General features: G+C 36.7%; 1 protein-coding gene across 5 annotated transcripts in view; it reads right to left on the bottom strand.

The window, feature by feature from the left end:
* COL12A1 (collagen type XII alpha 1 chain) overlaps positions 1–17,940 on the bottom strand; it is a 101,802-nt gene that overhangs the window by 47,217 nt on the left and 36,645 nt on the right. For 4 of the 5 annotated variants that reach the window (XM_021390791.1, XM_021390792.1, XM_021390793.1 and 1 more), the window contains 17 exons: positions 16,419–16,611; positions 15,599–15,720; positions 12,740–12,889; positions 12,537–12,656; positions 11,818–11,982; positions 11,483–11,629; positions 10,676–10,815; positions 9,356–9,485; positions 8,199–8,344; positions 7,804–7,933; positions 7,198–7,337; positions 6,322–6,451; positions 4,839–4,978; positions 4,453–4,585; positions 4,325–4,351; positions 3,873–4,015; positions 435–564 (listed from right to left, as the gene is read on the bottom strand). In XM_021390791.1, coding sequence (XP_021246466.1) covers positions 435–564; positions 3,873–4,015; positions 4,325–4,351; positions 4,453–4,585; positions 4,839–4,978; positions 6,322–6,451; positions 7,198–7,337; positions 7,804–7,933; positions 8,199–8,344; positions 9,356–9,485; positions 10,676–10,815; positions 11,483–11,629; positions 11,818–11,982; positions 12,537–12,656; positions 12,740–12,889; positions 15,599–15,720; positions 16,419–16,611 — 2,286 coding nt within the window. The remainder of the gene's footprint in view (positions 1–434; positions 565–3,872; positions 4,016–4,324; positions 4,352–4,452; positions 4,586–4,838; positions 4,979–6,321; positions 6,452–7,197; positions 7,338–7,803; positions 7,934–8,198; positions 8,345–9,355; positions 9,486–10,675; positions 10,816–11,482; positions 11,630–11,817; positions 11,983–12,536; positions 12,657–12,739; positions 12,890–15,598; positions 15,721–16,418; positions 16,612–17,940) is intronic. The other variant, XM_021390795.1, reaches the window with a different exon arrangement.

Here is a 17,940-nt window from a genome sequence, read left to right as displayed (position 1 = left end):
CTCTTTAAATACCGGAATGCTGCAATGAGGTCTCCCCACAGCCTTCACTTTTCCAGGCTAACCATTTAAAGAAAAATATAGTAAGAAAAGTTTATTTCTGGATATTATTTTAGAAATATATGGTAAGTTTGACCTTCCACAACAAGTTCAAAAATAAACTAGGTACAAATTAATTAGTAATTTCATTAATAAACATACAATTACTTATCCAATTAAGTAATTTAAGAAATAGTGGATTGTTTTTTTACACCTGAAGTGCTGGCAGCAAATCACTCAGTGCTTTCTATAGTAGGACAAAAACAGTACCATAGGAATCCACCAAAGGGCAAATAACAAATAAACATGATGAGTTTCACCAGAGACATTTTCTCTGCTGATCTGAAAAGCAATAAATAATTTTTTTTTCATATCTAACAAGATCACATGTTACTTACTGGTTCTGCCTCGTCCTGTCATTCGACCCCCTTCACCATCTGCATACATTGATGACACAGTAATAGCATATGGTGTGTCAGGCTGCAGCTTCTGTATCACTACACTGTTCTGCCGTCCACCAACCATAGTCTGAAGTAAGACAAAAGAAAAAGATTAAAATGCTTTTTAGGCTGCCTTTTTTATGCTGTTATAGCTAACAAAATAATCATTTGAGGCCGAGTGGAAAACACTGTGATATATCTTACGGCCCAATCCTCTTGTGACTGACGCTGACAATAGGCATTGAAAAACATTTTCAAACATTTTCATATTTATCTTAGCAAATAGAGACAGAGTCCGGTGATGCAAAGCCAGTATTCTTTAAGGTCTCCAAACATGCATGTCACCACAATTACATATTAACTGTTAGTTCTGTGCCAGAACAGAGTTGTTTCTCTACGTTGCCTCTGACTACATTAACAAGAAATCAGCAAGAGTCCTTTATTCATTTTGATGGATTCTGAACTGGCCTATACCTGCTCCAGTCAGGTAGAATGCACGCATTTTATCAGCACCATCTGCCCTTGATTTTGTGTGTTTTATAACATGATGCTTCAGTTTCTAAACACCTAAAATCTAAATCAATCTAAATCAATATACGTCCTTCATTTCAATTTTTAACACAGAATAATAGAATGGTTTGAGTTTGAAAGGACCTTAAAGATTAACTAGTTCCAGCCCCCTGTCATGGGCAAAGACATCTTCTACTAAACCAGGCTGACCAAAGCCTCATGCAGCCTGGCTTTGAACAACTCCAGAGATGGGGCACTCACAGCTTCTCTGGGCAACCTGCTCCAGTGCCCTACCATCCTCATAGTGAAGAATTTGTTCCTAATGTCTAATTGAAACCAAACCTTTTTTTAATTCAAAACCATTACTCCTTGTCCAGTCACTACACTCCCTGATAAAGAGTCCTTCCCCATCTTTCCTATAGGGCTCCTTCAAATATTGGAAGGCCGCTATTAAGGCCTTCCTGGAGACTTCTCGAAGCTAAATAACCCTAACTTTCTTAGCCTTTCTTCACAGCAGGGGTACTCCAACTCTCTTAGGGGAGATACATAACCCTGTTCCAACAATTTCCTCCAAGGAAAATATTTTTAGCACATTAAGAATAATATTCAGATATTTGGCATTTGGGAATATTGAGATTTTGGGGTTTAAAATGTTTGAAAACTGCACCTGCTCTGGAGCATCCTTTTTATGACAATCTACCTATTTTCAAAGCCTATTCAACTAACTGGTGTTTATCATAACACGTAAGATCCTTTGATGATGAACTGATAATGAGCAAGCATTTACTCATCTTCATATTTCATAGATTTATTTTAATTTACAAAGAAACTTCTAATTTCTACTCAAGTGTCCAAAACTCAGTTCAAACCAAAAATGCTTTCAGCCTCCCACTGTGGCTGCCTTCATTTTTTTGCATCTATTTCCCTTTCAAAATCTGTCCCTAAGCAATCATGATGGTCTCTGCAGTTTGGAACGTAGTTTTTGCAGAGCTGTATTCAAATCACCTGTAGTCTCCCCTCATGCCAAGGACATCAGACGTCAGACCAGCCTTAAAAAAACAATAAAAAACATCTAGAAATTCAATTTTGAATATTTCAGTGGCGACAGCGCTACAGCAACAGCAGTTTAATCAAATATCACAATGACCAAAAAAAGCAGACAAGTAATTACTATCATATGACTGACAATTACTTGCAGACAGGCACTAACATGTTATGAAGAGAGCAAGAGTGTTCTGTGTGCATTCCTCAGGAAAAGGTGTCTTCTCCAGCTGCCACTGCTGGACTCTATCCAGTTGTGAATAATGAAGTCATTAAGATTAATTAAGTCTATTCTCTGTTACAGAGAAAATTTCCACAGAATGCCCTTTTTTCACTTCAGTAGCAGCAACTATAGATATTAATGAACCTTGCTGCTGTTCCTTATTCTTTTAATGATTTCTCACTAAACTTGCATTCAAATCCTCAGTTCATTTAATCACTTAATTACTTCAACTGAAATACATATTTTTCAGAAGAGAGTAGAAATGGGCACATAAATATCCTACTGATTCATAACGTTCCTAGATATGCTTCTGAACATGGTGATCTCCAATTGCAGGAACAAGCTAAATACATGTGGTTTTCATCTGAGACTCTGAGTCATGCGGCAGTAACCACAACAGCCTCCCAGTGCAGAACAGGGCATGTTTAAGAAGCATTTGATTTTGATAAACAGCCTGAATGAATTAACATTCCCAGGCTGTGTTTCTTGGACCACAGGTAATCAGCACAGTTCTTGTTGATGATGCAGGAGAAGTTGGCTGATCATACAGTGCTGGCTTTCCCTTTCATTACAGCTACTTGATTACATTAAAAGCCAGTAAAATACTTTAAACTCTTTTTTAGCATGTTTCCCATGGATTCATTTTTGCAGTTATGATTTCTTGGAGGTTATTATGTCCCCATGATCGTAAGTGAGAATACCACACAATTCTCTGTTGCTCAATAGCGCATGAAAGGCAAGACTATGGAGGTAGTCATGGTAGTTTATACTGTTTGTTGTCAAGATAACTATGCATCTGTGACTTGTATGTGCTGATCAATTTTTTGAAAGTAGTGCCTCCTATTTTTTTATGTTGGCCCATGAAATCAGAGGCAGATATTGGTAGTATGACAGTAGAGGTTGGACCTTCCCACCAATATTCTGTTACATTTTGTTGCCATGTGACAGATGGCAGCAGAGGGGCAATCTGACAAAACAGTGTCTGACATGGAAGTGCATATGAAGCAAAGTTGTGTCGCTGAATTCCTCCTGGAAAAAATGGCACCCACTGACATTCATCAGCACTTGCTGAATGTTTATGGAGACCAAACAGCAGATGTGAGCACAGAGAGGCAGTGGGTGGTGCGTTTCAGCAGTGGCAACAGGGTCACCTCTGCTTGTGCAAATTTTTTACAAGCACGGCATAGAGGCTCTTGTTCATTGCTGGTGAAAATGCACAGCTAGTGGTGATGACTGTTGAAAAATAGCCTTCTGTAGCTGAGAATTTTCTCTATCAAATAATGTTATTGTGCTCTATTTGTTGTAACTTCCATGGAAATAAATAGGAGGCAATACTTTTGGATCAATCTACACAGTTAAAGCTGTAGATTATATGATTTTTCACAAAAAATAAAAAAATGGGCTGTACTGAAAACTGTCAGGATTTTTGCACTCTAAAGAGTATTCTATCTTGGATTTGAAGGCAGAGAAAGAAAAATGTGAGACTATCTACTTAATTACTGTAATTATGTTTTTACTTAAAATGTTATTAATACACAGCAGTGCTTTGTAAATAAATTATTCTAAGTGGTCAATTTGCAGAACTACCCTTAGGATAAGTATAGGACTTCAAAATTAGTTACCGACTGTTCTGGGCCATCTCCATTGATAGGCTGGTAAATTATCCTGTATCTCTGCACTCGACCACTAGCAGGATCCCACTTTACAGTCAAACTGTGTGAAGTTGCATTGTACACTTGAAGGTTCCGTGGGCCACTCTTCGGGGCTGAGAAAGGTAGCAAAGTAAAGAATCAATATATAATTCAAGCAAAAAAGCAAGGACAAACACTTCATACTTTGAAGTTCTGCATGACTGCCAGACCAAGAGTAGAATGTATTAAGGCCAAGACAACATAAACTACACTGTTTGTAAAATAATAAACATGTGGTAATCTAGTGTTTAGTATTCTTCCAAATACACAATGCTGTTCATTAAATGATCTCAGCTTTTTAATGTCAACCTACTTCTCAGTTCAGAAAAAGGTAGCTATGAGTTTTCTTTAATAACACCATACCTGGAAATTCAGATTCTTACCTGGAGTTGTAATAGGTACCAAGGGTACTAGAAAAAAAATAGAAAGAGTGCTCAGTATTCTTGTATATATATGCTTTCTAATTTAATAACTATGAATAACAACATGTGGAAACCCTTTAATTACTTACATGTCCGTTCACTGCCAATCAAGTCATCACTTTCTGATTCATCAGGATAGATGGCAGTAACCGAGACTTCATACAATGTATCTGGGTTCAGATTTTCAAAGAGCAGACTGTTCACATCTCCATTTACAATACTCTTGTGGGGGAATAAAAAAATACAAGAAATAAAAAAGAGAAAAGACGAAGAGAGGAAACTATCTGAGTAACTTTTTACAGAGTAACATTACTACAAATGGCTGTAAATGTGTGTTCTATATCTTCTCACTGAATTTCAATTGGGCACAACAGGAGGACTTGCAAGATATAGGCAATTTATTAATTACATTTCTGATTTTTAAAATAAGCCCTCCAAGAGACTACCCTCAAAATCTTACTGTGACTACTCTTACCTCCTCTTTTTCTGATCTACCATAGGGTCCCCAGGTTATTCTATAGAGAGAAACATCTGGAGCTCCATGATCCCAAGTTCCTCTGAAACTACTCTTGGTTATCTCTGTGATTCTCAGATTGACTGGTGATGGCACAGGCTCTGTTGCGAGAAAAGGAAAAACGTAACTACAAAATATGGTTAAATCAAGAAATTACACAAAGAATTTGGAAAATTATGTACAAGATTCAGATCTTACTTACTATGACCACAATAAAATGCTTTGGTATAACCCAGCCCACCTACACTAAGTGAATTGCCCTTCATATTTTCACAACACCAGGTCATCACCTGATAAAACAAACAGCTCTATTGACCTCAGAACAACTCGCACGCCTACTCACAACAGTTGAAGTCCCAGCTCTTACGTTTTGTAGTTAGAATGAGTAATTACGAGCTCCCACATACAGAGGAGGAGCTCCTGCATGAGTTTCCCCCAGATCTTAAAATTCCTTTTTTAAGCCAAATGAGTAATGACTGAATTATAAAATTGCATTAGACAGAATTCACAGAGGCTAACTGCTAAGGAGGCAAAAAGTTACAGCTACTGGAGAGAAATCAGTAAAGAAGTAAAACTAGAAAATTAAACTAAAAGCAACTTTTGGCTGATTTTTCCTCTTTTTCTTTACGCATTCAGACGAAACACCAACTAGAGACTACAGGCTCACACAAAAGCAAACAAACAAAATTGTAAACACACCAAGCTTCAAAAAAAAAAAAAAAAAGGAAAAAGGGAAAATAAAGGAGACAGAGCATATTTTTTTCTTTTTTCATATCAGAGTGACGGTCAGTGATAAGGTAACGCTGCTTATTTCTATTCTAGGTTTTCTGCTCAACTGTATTCCTAAAACATAAGACTACATGAAGATGAAAGCTTTGCTATATCAGCTTTCTCTTTTCAGTTTGTCACCTCTCTTGCATGGGTATCTGGTCTGTGCAACACCATTTTCTTGTGTCTATCTCTTGTTATTACTGAAATGCTGCCTTTATGATTCCTTGAATAACATCTCTAAAAGTACAGGCTGATTTAGTATTCCATGTACAAAAACTCTGGTATCAGAAACAAGATCGTATCTCTTTGGACCTGGAGCATGTCCCAGTTTCCCACTCATTCTCCAAGATTTCAAATAACTGCACAGACTGACAAAACCTTTCCTCTGCACTCATAGTCTCTCACTAATCCTAGCCCTATGGTAACATGAAAAATTTAGCTTCACCTGCTGCTCTGTCCCCTCTTTGAGGACTGCAGCTTTAGTGTTTGCTGCAGTAAAACACAATTCACCTACGATTTCCAGGGATTATTATACTGTAAATAATGCTAAAAGTAAAATATTTCTCAGACAGATGAAATTATGTCTCCACCTTAATGTAATAATGTATTGCAACACATATAAATAGAATATAACATAAAAATAACTAAAAGAAGAGTAATAATGAAAACTTACGAGTGACAGCCTCTGCAACTACTGGTAGAGATTCCCCTTCATCATACACAGCAACAACTTTCACATTATACAGTCTTTGGGATGAAAGGTCAGTAAGAGTAGTGCTGGTTTTGACTCTGTCGATTTCCACCTAGGAATAAAAATAGTGACTTAAGAATTACAAATTGTTGTACTTCTGACTCTGAATTTGATTTCATGGTAGGAATCCTTGTACTCAAAAATTAGAAAAGTATTCTACACAAAATTTTGTCATTTGGCCCCCTGCATGTACTTCTGAATATTGAATGCTATCTACTAACTGCATTTGTGAAGCATAGTCTCTCAGATGCTAGTAAACTACTTGTGATTCTTTCACTGCTTTCATCAATTTGGAAATGAGGATATAGATTGCATCTCCAGAAAGTTCATCTTCCAGGAAGTTGATTCAATTCTAGCAGTGCAATTACAGAAAGCTTGCACATAACTGTAAGAAAAATATCCCTAGCAATGCTCATATGAGCTGCCAGTGGGCAGCGGGGCTAACATACCTTTAATTTACAATCATTTTCTCCTGATTGTAAGCTGTTCTAACAGCTTTGAAAAGTAACGCTGAAGCAGAAAGTAGAAATGGCCATTTATCAAAGCACAGAAGAATTCTCCAGTGAGTTTTTTCCTCTCTTTAAGAGAACGTGGTGAAGAGGAGTACATAAAGAAATTAATCTCATGCTGATTCAGATTCCAAAACATCAGTACCCTTTCTTGGCAGCAATCACCAAGAACTGATGTTCTCTGTTCTTAATGGAGGCTTGTAATACTGCTTTCACTGCTATCTTAATAACCCAGTACCTCAAAATAAAACCATCTTCAAGCATTTGCAAAAATGTTCCTTTCAGTTACCTCCTTTATGTCAGCTTCATCAGCTATTTTGTATCTTATGATGTATTTTCGAACTTTCCCTGGGGCAGGATCCCAAAGGACATTCATGCTGCTGTGAGTAACATCCCTAATTGTCACACCTCTTGGACCAGGCAATGGTACTGTAAAAATAATGACAATAGTAAGTGAAATTGTGAATTTGTGTCTAAGCCACAAATTTTTTGCTTTGTAAGGCGTGTTTTCTTATCCTCACTTAATATTTCCAATTTTATTAATCTGTGGGAAACCCTTGCATTTTCTGCATCTCAGAGAATATCTCTAAAATTGTGTTTTACTGCAGTTTTAAATGCAAGCAAAAATGCATTTTTTAAAAAACACTATAATGTTACAATCTCATTATTAAAGGGAAAAAAACCCTTTAGTTCCTCTTTTTAATAGTAGGTACCTTTTCACTGAAATTTCCCTTAAGATCTTTTGGAAACATAAGAGTGGTGTAAAATGCATGAAATATGGAAAAGATGGTCTTCTAAACAAAATAGAATATATAAAAACTGCTGCATAAAATAAAAATGAAAGTTCAGTGTTTCTGAAGCAATAACAACAAAGCAAAAATCAAGATGTGCATACATGTCACTTCCTGGGAGGTGAGTGGGTCACTGGTGATATCACCAAACAATACATAAGCTGTTAAAGTGTACTCAGTATTGGGGATGAGGTCTACCAGCTGAACCTCATTCACTGATGGTCCAACACGCATCTGCACATGAAAAATAACACATCATGTTTAAAAACTGAAGATAGCAAAAGCAGAAAAGCAAGCAATGATTTAACTTCACGGGAATTTTGTTTGTGAGATTTACAGTATATGTACAGCTTCCTGACTGATGTCATCGTATACAATATCCCAGTAAGTTCACTGCACTTGAGTACTACATATCAGTCTCCTTTTGGCTATTATGATATAACAAGAAAATCTTCTTCTGTTTATCTTGGTAGAGCACAGAAAAGATGAATTCTCTTACCTCCTTCTCTGCAGTTGGGACCGTGGCATTCACAGGCTCATATGTTAACAAATAACCAGTAGCTCCATTGACAGGTTCCCATCTCACTCTCATGGAAGTTGATCCAATGTCATAAACATTCAGGTTTCTAACTGAAGACAGTGGGTCTGTCATATAAAAATATATATTAATTTTTTTCTACCTTTTTCACTTTTCATATTTCATATCACTTGTAGTACCACTGAAAAGCTTGCACAAAGGGCATTGGCATACATTATGGGTATCAGAAAAGTGATCTACAAATAGTGGTACTTTAAGTGGTGTTTAGTTTAAGAATGAAGCAATAGCCATCACATTTTGATTGTGGAGAGATTTACTATACATGCAGCTAAAATTATCTTACAAGTCTGCACTGGAATACTTGAATATTCTAGAAAGCAACATTAACTCACAATGATTTAATAAGAAATAGTACATGACTGTGATCTGTACTTCTAATTTTATGTACTTTCTTTTCTTCTGTATTTCTCAGATGATTGAATAAACATTAAAAATTACCATAGATTTTACAAAAATAATTTACCTACTTTCAGGTTTTATGGGAAGCCCAATACAAAACAATGAAAGAAGTGAAATGAAACCCTAACATATATTCTTGAATAGGCAGGAAAGTCATCCTGTGTTGCGTTCAGCATACCTAAAATCAATCATACAATTAACAGTAAAAGCATAATAGTTATGTCTCTTAGAAGTTATTTGCTTTGAACAGATTTTTAGTTAATCCGATAAAAATAGAAGGAATTTTATATAGTATTTCATCTGCTAACTACAGGAATTAATTATCTAGTATAGAAATGAAGGAATATAGATTTGTATATGATGAAATTTATAAACTCTGCCTTGTAATTAATTGATATTGCAGTACTCAAAGAAGACTTTATACCTGTACTTCATGAGCCCAGAAGGAAGCTGGATAAACATTTTTACCACCCTACTGTTTCTCTTTGCTACAGCTTTCCAGACAAGATCTCAACAACTAGTATAACACAACACAATTTGATCATTAAAAACTTTGTTCCCCCTAAAAAGAAATCCCATAGTGCTACAAGTTCTATTGGACAGTGCTCCATATATCATTTTGTTCTTAACATGTCATTCACATTATACTTCTAACTTACAAGTCATTTCCCTGCCGATCAGAGGTTCACTGCTCTCGTCTTCTACCACAGAAAACACGTTAACAACATATTCTGTTTCAGGTGTCAGATCTTTCAAAACTGTTGTAGTTTCCATCCTACTTACGTAAAACTACACAAAAGAGAAGAAATGTTAATGACAGTACAAAAAACGTGTTTGTAAACCTATCTCTAAGAAAAAATAATTCCTGGTGAAACTTTAGAAATCATTGGTACAAACTAAAAAAATAACTGTGGTCTTAATCTTCGATACATTTCACCTTACAGTATACCATTATTTTTGCAAAGTAAGCTGTAGGCACAGCTTGAGCAGATACTTGTTTTCAGCAGGGCTGGATATATCTAGCATGCACTTTGCACACAGCTTTCACTCATGGCATACGCTTTTATATTACTCAGCAAGATAAAATGCCATTGACAGACGCTACCACTTTGGAAAAAAATTTTAAACGTACAGGATAATTTAGGCGGTTACAGCACATGCCATTAACCACACCTTGCAGAACAGAAATGCCAGCAGGCAGTGAACCTGTAAAATCCGTGTACACTGGAATGGCTGCTCCAACCCAAATCACAGTCCAAATCCTGAGGTCATGTTTTACAAAGTTCAAACTCTCCACAAGTCAAATTTGGCTTAAAATTTAAAAGCTACATACACATTCAGAGCTAGACACATGGAGGTGCCTAACTTCATTCTCCTAAATACTATTCTGACTGGTTGAAGAGAATGAAGACCAATTCTGTGTCAAGGGTTGCTTCTCACTGGCTGTTCGTATAGAAAAATAATAATCATAGGATGAGTTTGGTCCTGTTCATTAAACAGTTGAATCTGTGCCTAAACAGATCCTCCAAAGTACTATCACACAGTGTCAGCTAAGCACTACATCACAACCCATATCACTGTCTTTTTTATCTATTAACAAGAAAATGTATTAGAAGAACAGTAAGCCTACCTGACAGCATGCTCAGAAAAATTCTACTATAAATTTACTTAAACCAATATATTATAATGGAATATGAACAGAAAAGAATTACTGGAAATAGCAATAAACTCTTTTTAATAAATACATTTTATTTCTGGATTAATGATTAATAAAGCCATCTTTATGCTCCTACTTTATGTAATTTTATTTATCATTTATTGAAGCATGATATTCTTGACCTTTGAAGTCTTTTTTCATTTACAACTATACCACACAACCCTGATGAGGAAAGACTTTAGAATGACTTTCTAAATGACTTCCATGTAATGTGGAAGTCCCATGTTATTATGGACATCAGAGATGAACATTCAGTACTAACCTGTTTAGGGGGACCTCCAGTGGTAGGATAATATTCAACTCGATATCTATCAACACTCTCTGGAGGTGGACTCCATCTCAGTCTGAAAGAACGAGGTGTTACCTCTGAAATAACTAGGTTTGAAGGAGGTGGCAAATCACCTACAAGTGGAAACAAGTTTAAAATGTATTAATTTAGCTTATGTCATCAGGAATTGAAACATGAGGTATAACAAGGCCTAAAAAATATTGCTTATGAACCAATAACAAAAAAAAAAACAAAACAAAAAAAAAACACAATACTTTAGGCACTTGCTAACTTCTCTATTTCCTCAGGAACTCTTAAAACAACTGAACAAAGATATAGCTGATCATTACACCCTCAGCAAACCAAACGAGCTCTCTATCCCTCTTACCCCACCTTCAACGCCAGTGTTTCACTAGAGAGCCATCAGCCAACATTACTGTTCTTCCATGCTAGCCTTTGCTTTTCAGCTGTCATACACTAATACTTTAAAAGAGCAGAGTTGATGGATTTTTCCTTATTGGTGAGTATCATCAAAGAACTTGCCACTCTTAGCAACATAATTCCTGACTATGGGAAAAAGCAGGAATTTCCAGTCATGTCATGCTGTGTTAAGTTTGACAGCCATTGTTAAAAGGAAAGGAAGAACCCCTGCAGGGTCATCTAGGTGGTCTGAACAAATTCCTCACACTAGCAGCTGAAAAAACAGCTCAGGGCTACACAGTGTTCCAAGTAATATAAAGGAATTAATAGCTCAAGCATATAAATGGAAAAAGGACGAACTGGAATGAAAATGGGATGTACCTGGACCTTTCACACTATTACACAGATTTGTGGTTACATCCTCAACAATGCTAGCCAGAAAGGAGAAATCCGCAACATTGTAGGCATGAATGTCATCTGGATCTGTTGCAATCTGCTTCAATTCATTTTCATCCGCGTTTTTAATACCTTACAGAGAAGACATGAAAACAAAACTTGTTAGAAATGACAGACATGAAACATAACACCACAAACATAAGTTCCTAAACACATTCTTTGAATACCCTTCTAAATACTTATGTGTTTCCACTTCCCTATAGATTTAGCAGAGGACTGTGAGGGAGCTGGAACAGGCCACCTCTTCATATAATACTCACCAATTGCGTAAAGTTCCACTCCCTCATCTCTGAGTCTTCTTGAAGGGGTGACTACATCATCTTGTGATTTACCATCAGTAATGAGAACACCAATTTTGCGAGCTCTGGGCCTTAAGCCTGCTTCTTGTTTAAAGTTGTTTTTTAAGATGAAATCCAAGGCCATTCCTAGCATGATACAAAGAAGGTAAGTATCACCATAAACTGTTTCAACACACTGGTAAAGGCCAGTAATTCATTCCAGTAAATTCACACTGACAACATCATTCTACAATTTAATTTTTCAAGAAGCACTCACAATCTTGTTGTAGTTCATCATCTATACTCAGCAACAGACATTATTTCAGCTCTTTGAAAGTCCTTAACATCTCAACTTGTATGCATTACCCTCCTATATGACACCCTTTAGCCTCCCTTCTAAGTTCTCACCTTGTCTTCACGTCAACCCTCATAAGGAGCCACCTTTTCTTCTTTTCATATGCTCAACATAAACCCAAACTCATCTGATTCTTCAACACATAATCTTCTTTCCTTCTCTCTTTATCCAGATCTACACTGATAACACATGTTCATGTGCTAGGGCCATTCAATTCCAAATGTACTGAAGTGAACTGTGAGGCCTTTTCACTACGGATGAATTTGAGTTTACTGAACAATTCTAGGGTCAGCTACTGGAACTTTTTTTTATGAAACTTAAAGAAAATCCTCACAGTGTGACATACCTGTTAGAGTATTGCCTCCTTTGTATGGTAAGTTGGCTACAGCGTCTAACAAAGCCTGCTTTGTTCTGTAAGCATTGAGATTCCATTCTGTCCTAGGATCTCCACTATACTGTGCAAGACCTGGAAAAAACCATTATTACTCAGTTATTACGTGGCCATGCAGCAAATATGCCTGCTTTTCCCTCCTACATGTCATGACTTACCAATCTGTACTTTGTCAGGACCAATATCAAAAACTTCAACGATACGGGCAATGAAGTTCCTGACAGTTTTAAAATTTGGCCGCCCGATACTCCATGAGCCATCCACCAGTAGCACGATATCAGCTTCCGCTCTGGTTCTACATTCTAAACCTGCCATGTCAACCAGAAAAGTACAGCCTTAGTATGATAGCTTTCAACCAGAAAAATACAGCCTTAGCATGATAGCATTCTTTCCCCCTCCTCCTTTATATGACATATGTCATGAATTAGTTTCCAAAATAGCTCTAGTTTTATTCACTGGCAGTCTGCCAAGTATGACCTATTTGTGAACGTTATTCACACTAGTCACTGGTTCCATGGCAAAAGCTATATAAATTTCTTCATGTATGTTTCCTCTTAGAAGTAAGTCTTTGAAAATGTCAAGGCCAGTGTTCTTCCCTATGGTCATTTCAGTATCTATTTTGATCTTTAAAGATGGCTGATAATCATCTTTCAGAGATTTTGTGAACTGCTTCAGAGGATTTGTAAAAGACTACTGAGCTAACCACTAGTATGGCAGTGAGCATTAACAGATTATGCAAATTACAATTATTTTAGTCTACTGTGGATGGCTATACTATTGCTCAATTTTTCAACTATGTAGTAGTGGAATTAACAGTATATATTACAACCACTTTCAAATAAATAGCATTTCTGAATTTGGGGGGCAAAAGACATAGTAACGCAGATGGTACAGGAGTTTGCACATATAGGAAAGAAAGACCACAATTTAGAAGACGTGTACACATAAACAGAGGCAAGAGATAGAGAGGGGACAAGACCAAACACTTATATAAAGGCGCAATGTTCTGAAAAGTTAGGAAGTTATTTCAGATATCTTCAATTTACAAATTACAGAATAAAATACGCATCATAATGTTTTCATCACAAGGAAAATCACAAAATATTTATACAAAGCAGAAAGACACAACAATTTTATCCACAGCCATTTCGCCATTTCAAAAAAAAAAAAAGTAATAATAATTATAAAAAAAAAAATCCTCGCTCTCTCTCTTTTCTTGTAGATTGTGTTACCAGCTGCAAATTTTCTGGCTTCCTGCCATCAGAGCTTCTCGTCTTTATATGGAAGAAATCCCATTGAGAAAAATCAGCCACACTCATCACAGTTGAAAGATATTGTGATTTCATATATGTTCCACATAATTGATCCAACACTGCAGACTCATGAATATAACTATTCCATGTACCTGGGGGTTAAAAGCATGATCCTCTTCTGCATAGAAAATATAGATCTAGTCTTTAGTCAGGACAATAAAATAAGTTGGGAGTAGAGTTTAAGTAAAACAATGTTAGTTCAAAAAACTGCATGCATAACTTTATATAGAAATTAAGTTTAATGTACAATATAAAATTATTCTGAATTTTATTTTTTTTTCAACTACCAAAGTTTCCTGAATGGAAAGTTCTAGCAAAGGCACTTAGGCTGATTTTTTTCCTCTCTACTAATAAATAATGTACTATTACATTTACAGTCACAGATACAAAATTCATTTTTCACATTTACCATGACTAAAATCCATGCATTACTAAAACTAATTAGCTTAAAGAATATAACACTCAAGACAGAAATGACACCTGGCATAATAAAAAATAATGAACCACTCAGTGTAATTATTTTTCTGCCAGATTTTACAGCTTTACTGTAATATCACTGATGGCCTATTATGTAGTTTTTTTTAGTTTTACCCTCTTGCATTAGACCAAGTGGGACAGCAGTAACTTCAGATGTTTCTAAAAGCGCTGTCAATAAAAATACTATGAGGGTAGTATTTCCACCTAACTCAGTGTGGAAACAGGGCATCAAAGAGGTTAAGTGAGAAGAATATAGAGTCAACTGTCAGAGAGCTTTTTTTTTTTATTTAACTCTGAGAGGCCTTTGCAGTTAGCTTCTTTCTCCTCGTTAAATTCTCTATTCTCTCTGATGGTTATACAAATCTTAAAATAGCAGAGGAGAAGTCTTCACTTCTGCAGGTACTCTTGGCTATTAAGAAGTAAAGACCTGCTGCAGACAAGCTCTTCATGGTCTCCATGCAGGGGGACTGAACCCTGAAATTCTCTTCACTCAGTATTAATTGAAATTATAGTGGCCACACCTATTCAGTTAACATACAGAGGCCCATTAACCACATCAAGGGAGCTGCTGTCATACCAACCACTAAAATTTTCATTGGAAGTTTAGCTACACAGGAAGATAATCCCAAGAAGATACTGGAGAACACCCAGCAATTGCATTACTGTACTAACTCCCCTCCTTCTGTAGTAAAAGTCATGAAATAATGGTTGTGTTGCATATAAACTTAAGCATTACACAATAATACTGGGACATCCCCAACTATGAGATCTTTGTCCGTTATACCATCCTAGTTTTCAATGGAGAATTGACCATATAAGGAGAAGCAAACGGCTAAAGATCTGCTTAAAATTCTTTGTTCTACTCCTGAGAACACCCCTGTAGATGAGCAATGATCTCTGTTCAAGAATTTGACCTTATGTGATTCAACACAGATGTGGATCACTTGAAAATGTGATGCAGATGGCTTTCAATAATCAGCAAAACATGGGTTGCCTGAATTATCATTTTTCTAAGATCATCTAAAGGGTGCAGAGGACTAGAAAGATGAACTGGGGCATACTTAGAGGTCATTTCAGATCAGAGGTTATGTCATCAGGTTAGGGAGTATACTGAATCCTGTGAATAAATATTTATGTGCATCAGAAAAACAATAGGAAATGCTGGAAAACTTTCAGCCTTTTATCCAAAAGCCAAGACGGCATTTTATTTGATTCAATGATGTTTACCTCTAGATAAAAATGGCTCCGTAGTAGTGTCTGAAAGAGTGGTCATCTCCTGTCCAACGAGGGGGTTGCTTTCTCCTCCATCAAACATTCCAAAAACATTTACCTTATAGGTAGTTCCTGCCCTGCAATAATTAAATGTATTGTAACTGAAGATACTTGGCTGGCTAAATGCCAATACTTCATTTAAGAAATATTTACCAGTTTACTACACAGAAAAGGAAGTGCTAAAATGTGAAGCCCAAAGACTAGTTCTTTCACAAGACATGCAAATTTTCACCATTTCAGAGCTGGTTCAAGATTCTATATTTACATTTATAGCTTTCTCTGTTTAAGCAATACAAGATTCTGTTAATGATCCTATTTTTGATGTGCATACAAGCCTAATATACAAACAAATCATAACAGACTGACATGCTCTGAAGCCTACCTTATAAACTCTGGCCTCTGATAAAATGAATCAAGAACTAAAGTAGGCTCTTTTTAACATGAGGTAAGGACTTTCTGGAGAAACTTTAGGAATCCCAGCTATCTTCTCCAGCATCCCATTAACACTCTCATATGTGAAATGCATAGTAACACTTCTGCCCACATCTTTGCCTTTTTCAATTACTGTGAGAACACCAAAAGTGATGTGAATAATTTCAGAACCCGCCCTGTCAGGTTCTTTTCAAAAACTCCACCACCAAATCCTGATAGCGTATTGACAGAAATACTTCCTAATTTACAGTAGATTTTTACAGGCATTACAATTCCAGATAGCAGTTAAGCAAAACTCTAAGCTATTATTAATTATTATTATTATTATCATCATCATACATACCTAAGTTCCTCCAAAACCACGGTGCTGTCATACGGCCCCACTATTAATTCTCCAAGATTTCTGTCATCTTCAGTAGGGTGGAAAGTTACTTTGTACCCCTTCACTCGCCCAGGGGCCGGCTCCCAGGTTACTCGGAAGCTGGACATAGTTGAATCAGAAGTTCTCAAATTTCTAGGTGGCTTAAAGGGAGAGGCTGTAAGGATGGAAGAAAAGGATTTACATCAGGTCTGCTTCTGAAAAAAACTCAGCAAGTATGCTTTTATTTAAAAACGCAGTAAATCCAGCATTAGTGTCATTTCTAAGCTATTTGTGCCTTTCCTTTGACACAGAGACAAGAATCAAGATATTAAATGTGAGAATCACTTCAGCTAATTTTAGCTATCTAAACAATAGGTGTGCAGGCCAAGTTTGTTATCAAGGCTCCCTCTCCAGACAACAGATTGAAAGATAAACAACAATTATTTCACCTATCTTGAATATCTATCTGATCTTACAATGAATGCTGACAGTAAGTGGACTAACCACCATCAGTTTTTCATCTGACCAGATGATCAGATTAAACTACTATATTTCTTTTACATGGCAAAGAGTAGGTGAAACACGTCGACTGAAAGAGAGAAATGGGAACAGCTTTTTCAAACCAACACCAGAAAAGCAGAGTTTACTGCAGGCAGAAGTCACACTCCTCCAGCACTCAGCCACCAGTATCTCAAGCTTCTCAAACTGCCTCCTCCTCAGAGCTCTAGGTCCCAAAGGACAGAGCACTGGGCAAGGCCCCTTTCATAGAAAAGGTTCTGCTCTCAGGGCCTGGCAGCTCAAATAAATTCACCAACCACAGGGGTGGCAGTAAGTCAAAAAATAATTCCTCAAAGGAGTGACAGCCAAACAGATTAAGGTTTTGGGGGCAAGAGCAACTTCACTTAACAGCTCCCCAGCGCAGGTCAGTACACACAGGCAGAATGGTTAACAAGCCTACTGCTAGCTTCTGCCTCACTTCTGGTTCTGTATAAATCTAAAGTGCATTCCAACGTCAGAAATAGCGCAGTACTGTAATCTCAAAGTTGCAAAAATGAGAATTAGATTAACCAGGAAGTAGTTTTGGAATGAAAATACCAAAACAAGACAAAAAGGTTTGGGGCAGGGGGGATCTTTCTTACCCCCATGCCTAAGCAATTGTCCGACTACCGCTGAAAGATAATAAATGCCCACAGAGTGAGAAATACATAGAGAAACAGTAGATACAATCCCACTTGCAAGAAAAAATGCAGCCTCTTTGTATCATTACCTGTGATATCACATCTTCAACTAACCAGATCACTCAGGCTCCTCTTGCTTCCAGAGTGATTGCCATCACAGTTATTTACACTGAAAGCACCACATCATATCTATATCAAGATGAATTCAACATAATTTTGAAGATTGAAAAACTAGGTGTTGGTCAAGAGTGGATCAAGTTTTCAGAACTGCTTTTCATCAGTTGCATTCTAGTTTAATAAGTCTTCCTGCAGTAAATGTGGTGCAG

This window comes from Numida meleagris, chromosome 3 (genome assembly GCF_002078875.1).
Source record: "Numida meleagris isolate 19003 breed g44 Domestic line chromosome 3, NumMel1.0, whole genome shotgun sequence".
In the NCBI taxonomy this organism is placed as follows: Eukaryota; Metazoa; Chordata; class Aves; order Galliformes; family Numididae; genus Numida; species Numida meleagris.
The sequence above is the reverse complement of the archived record's forward strand: the minus strand, read 5'-3'. Positions and strand labels throughout refer to the sequence as shown.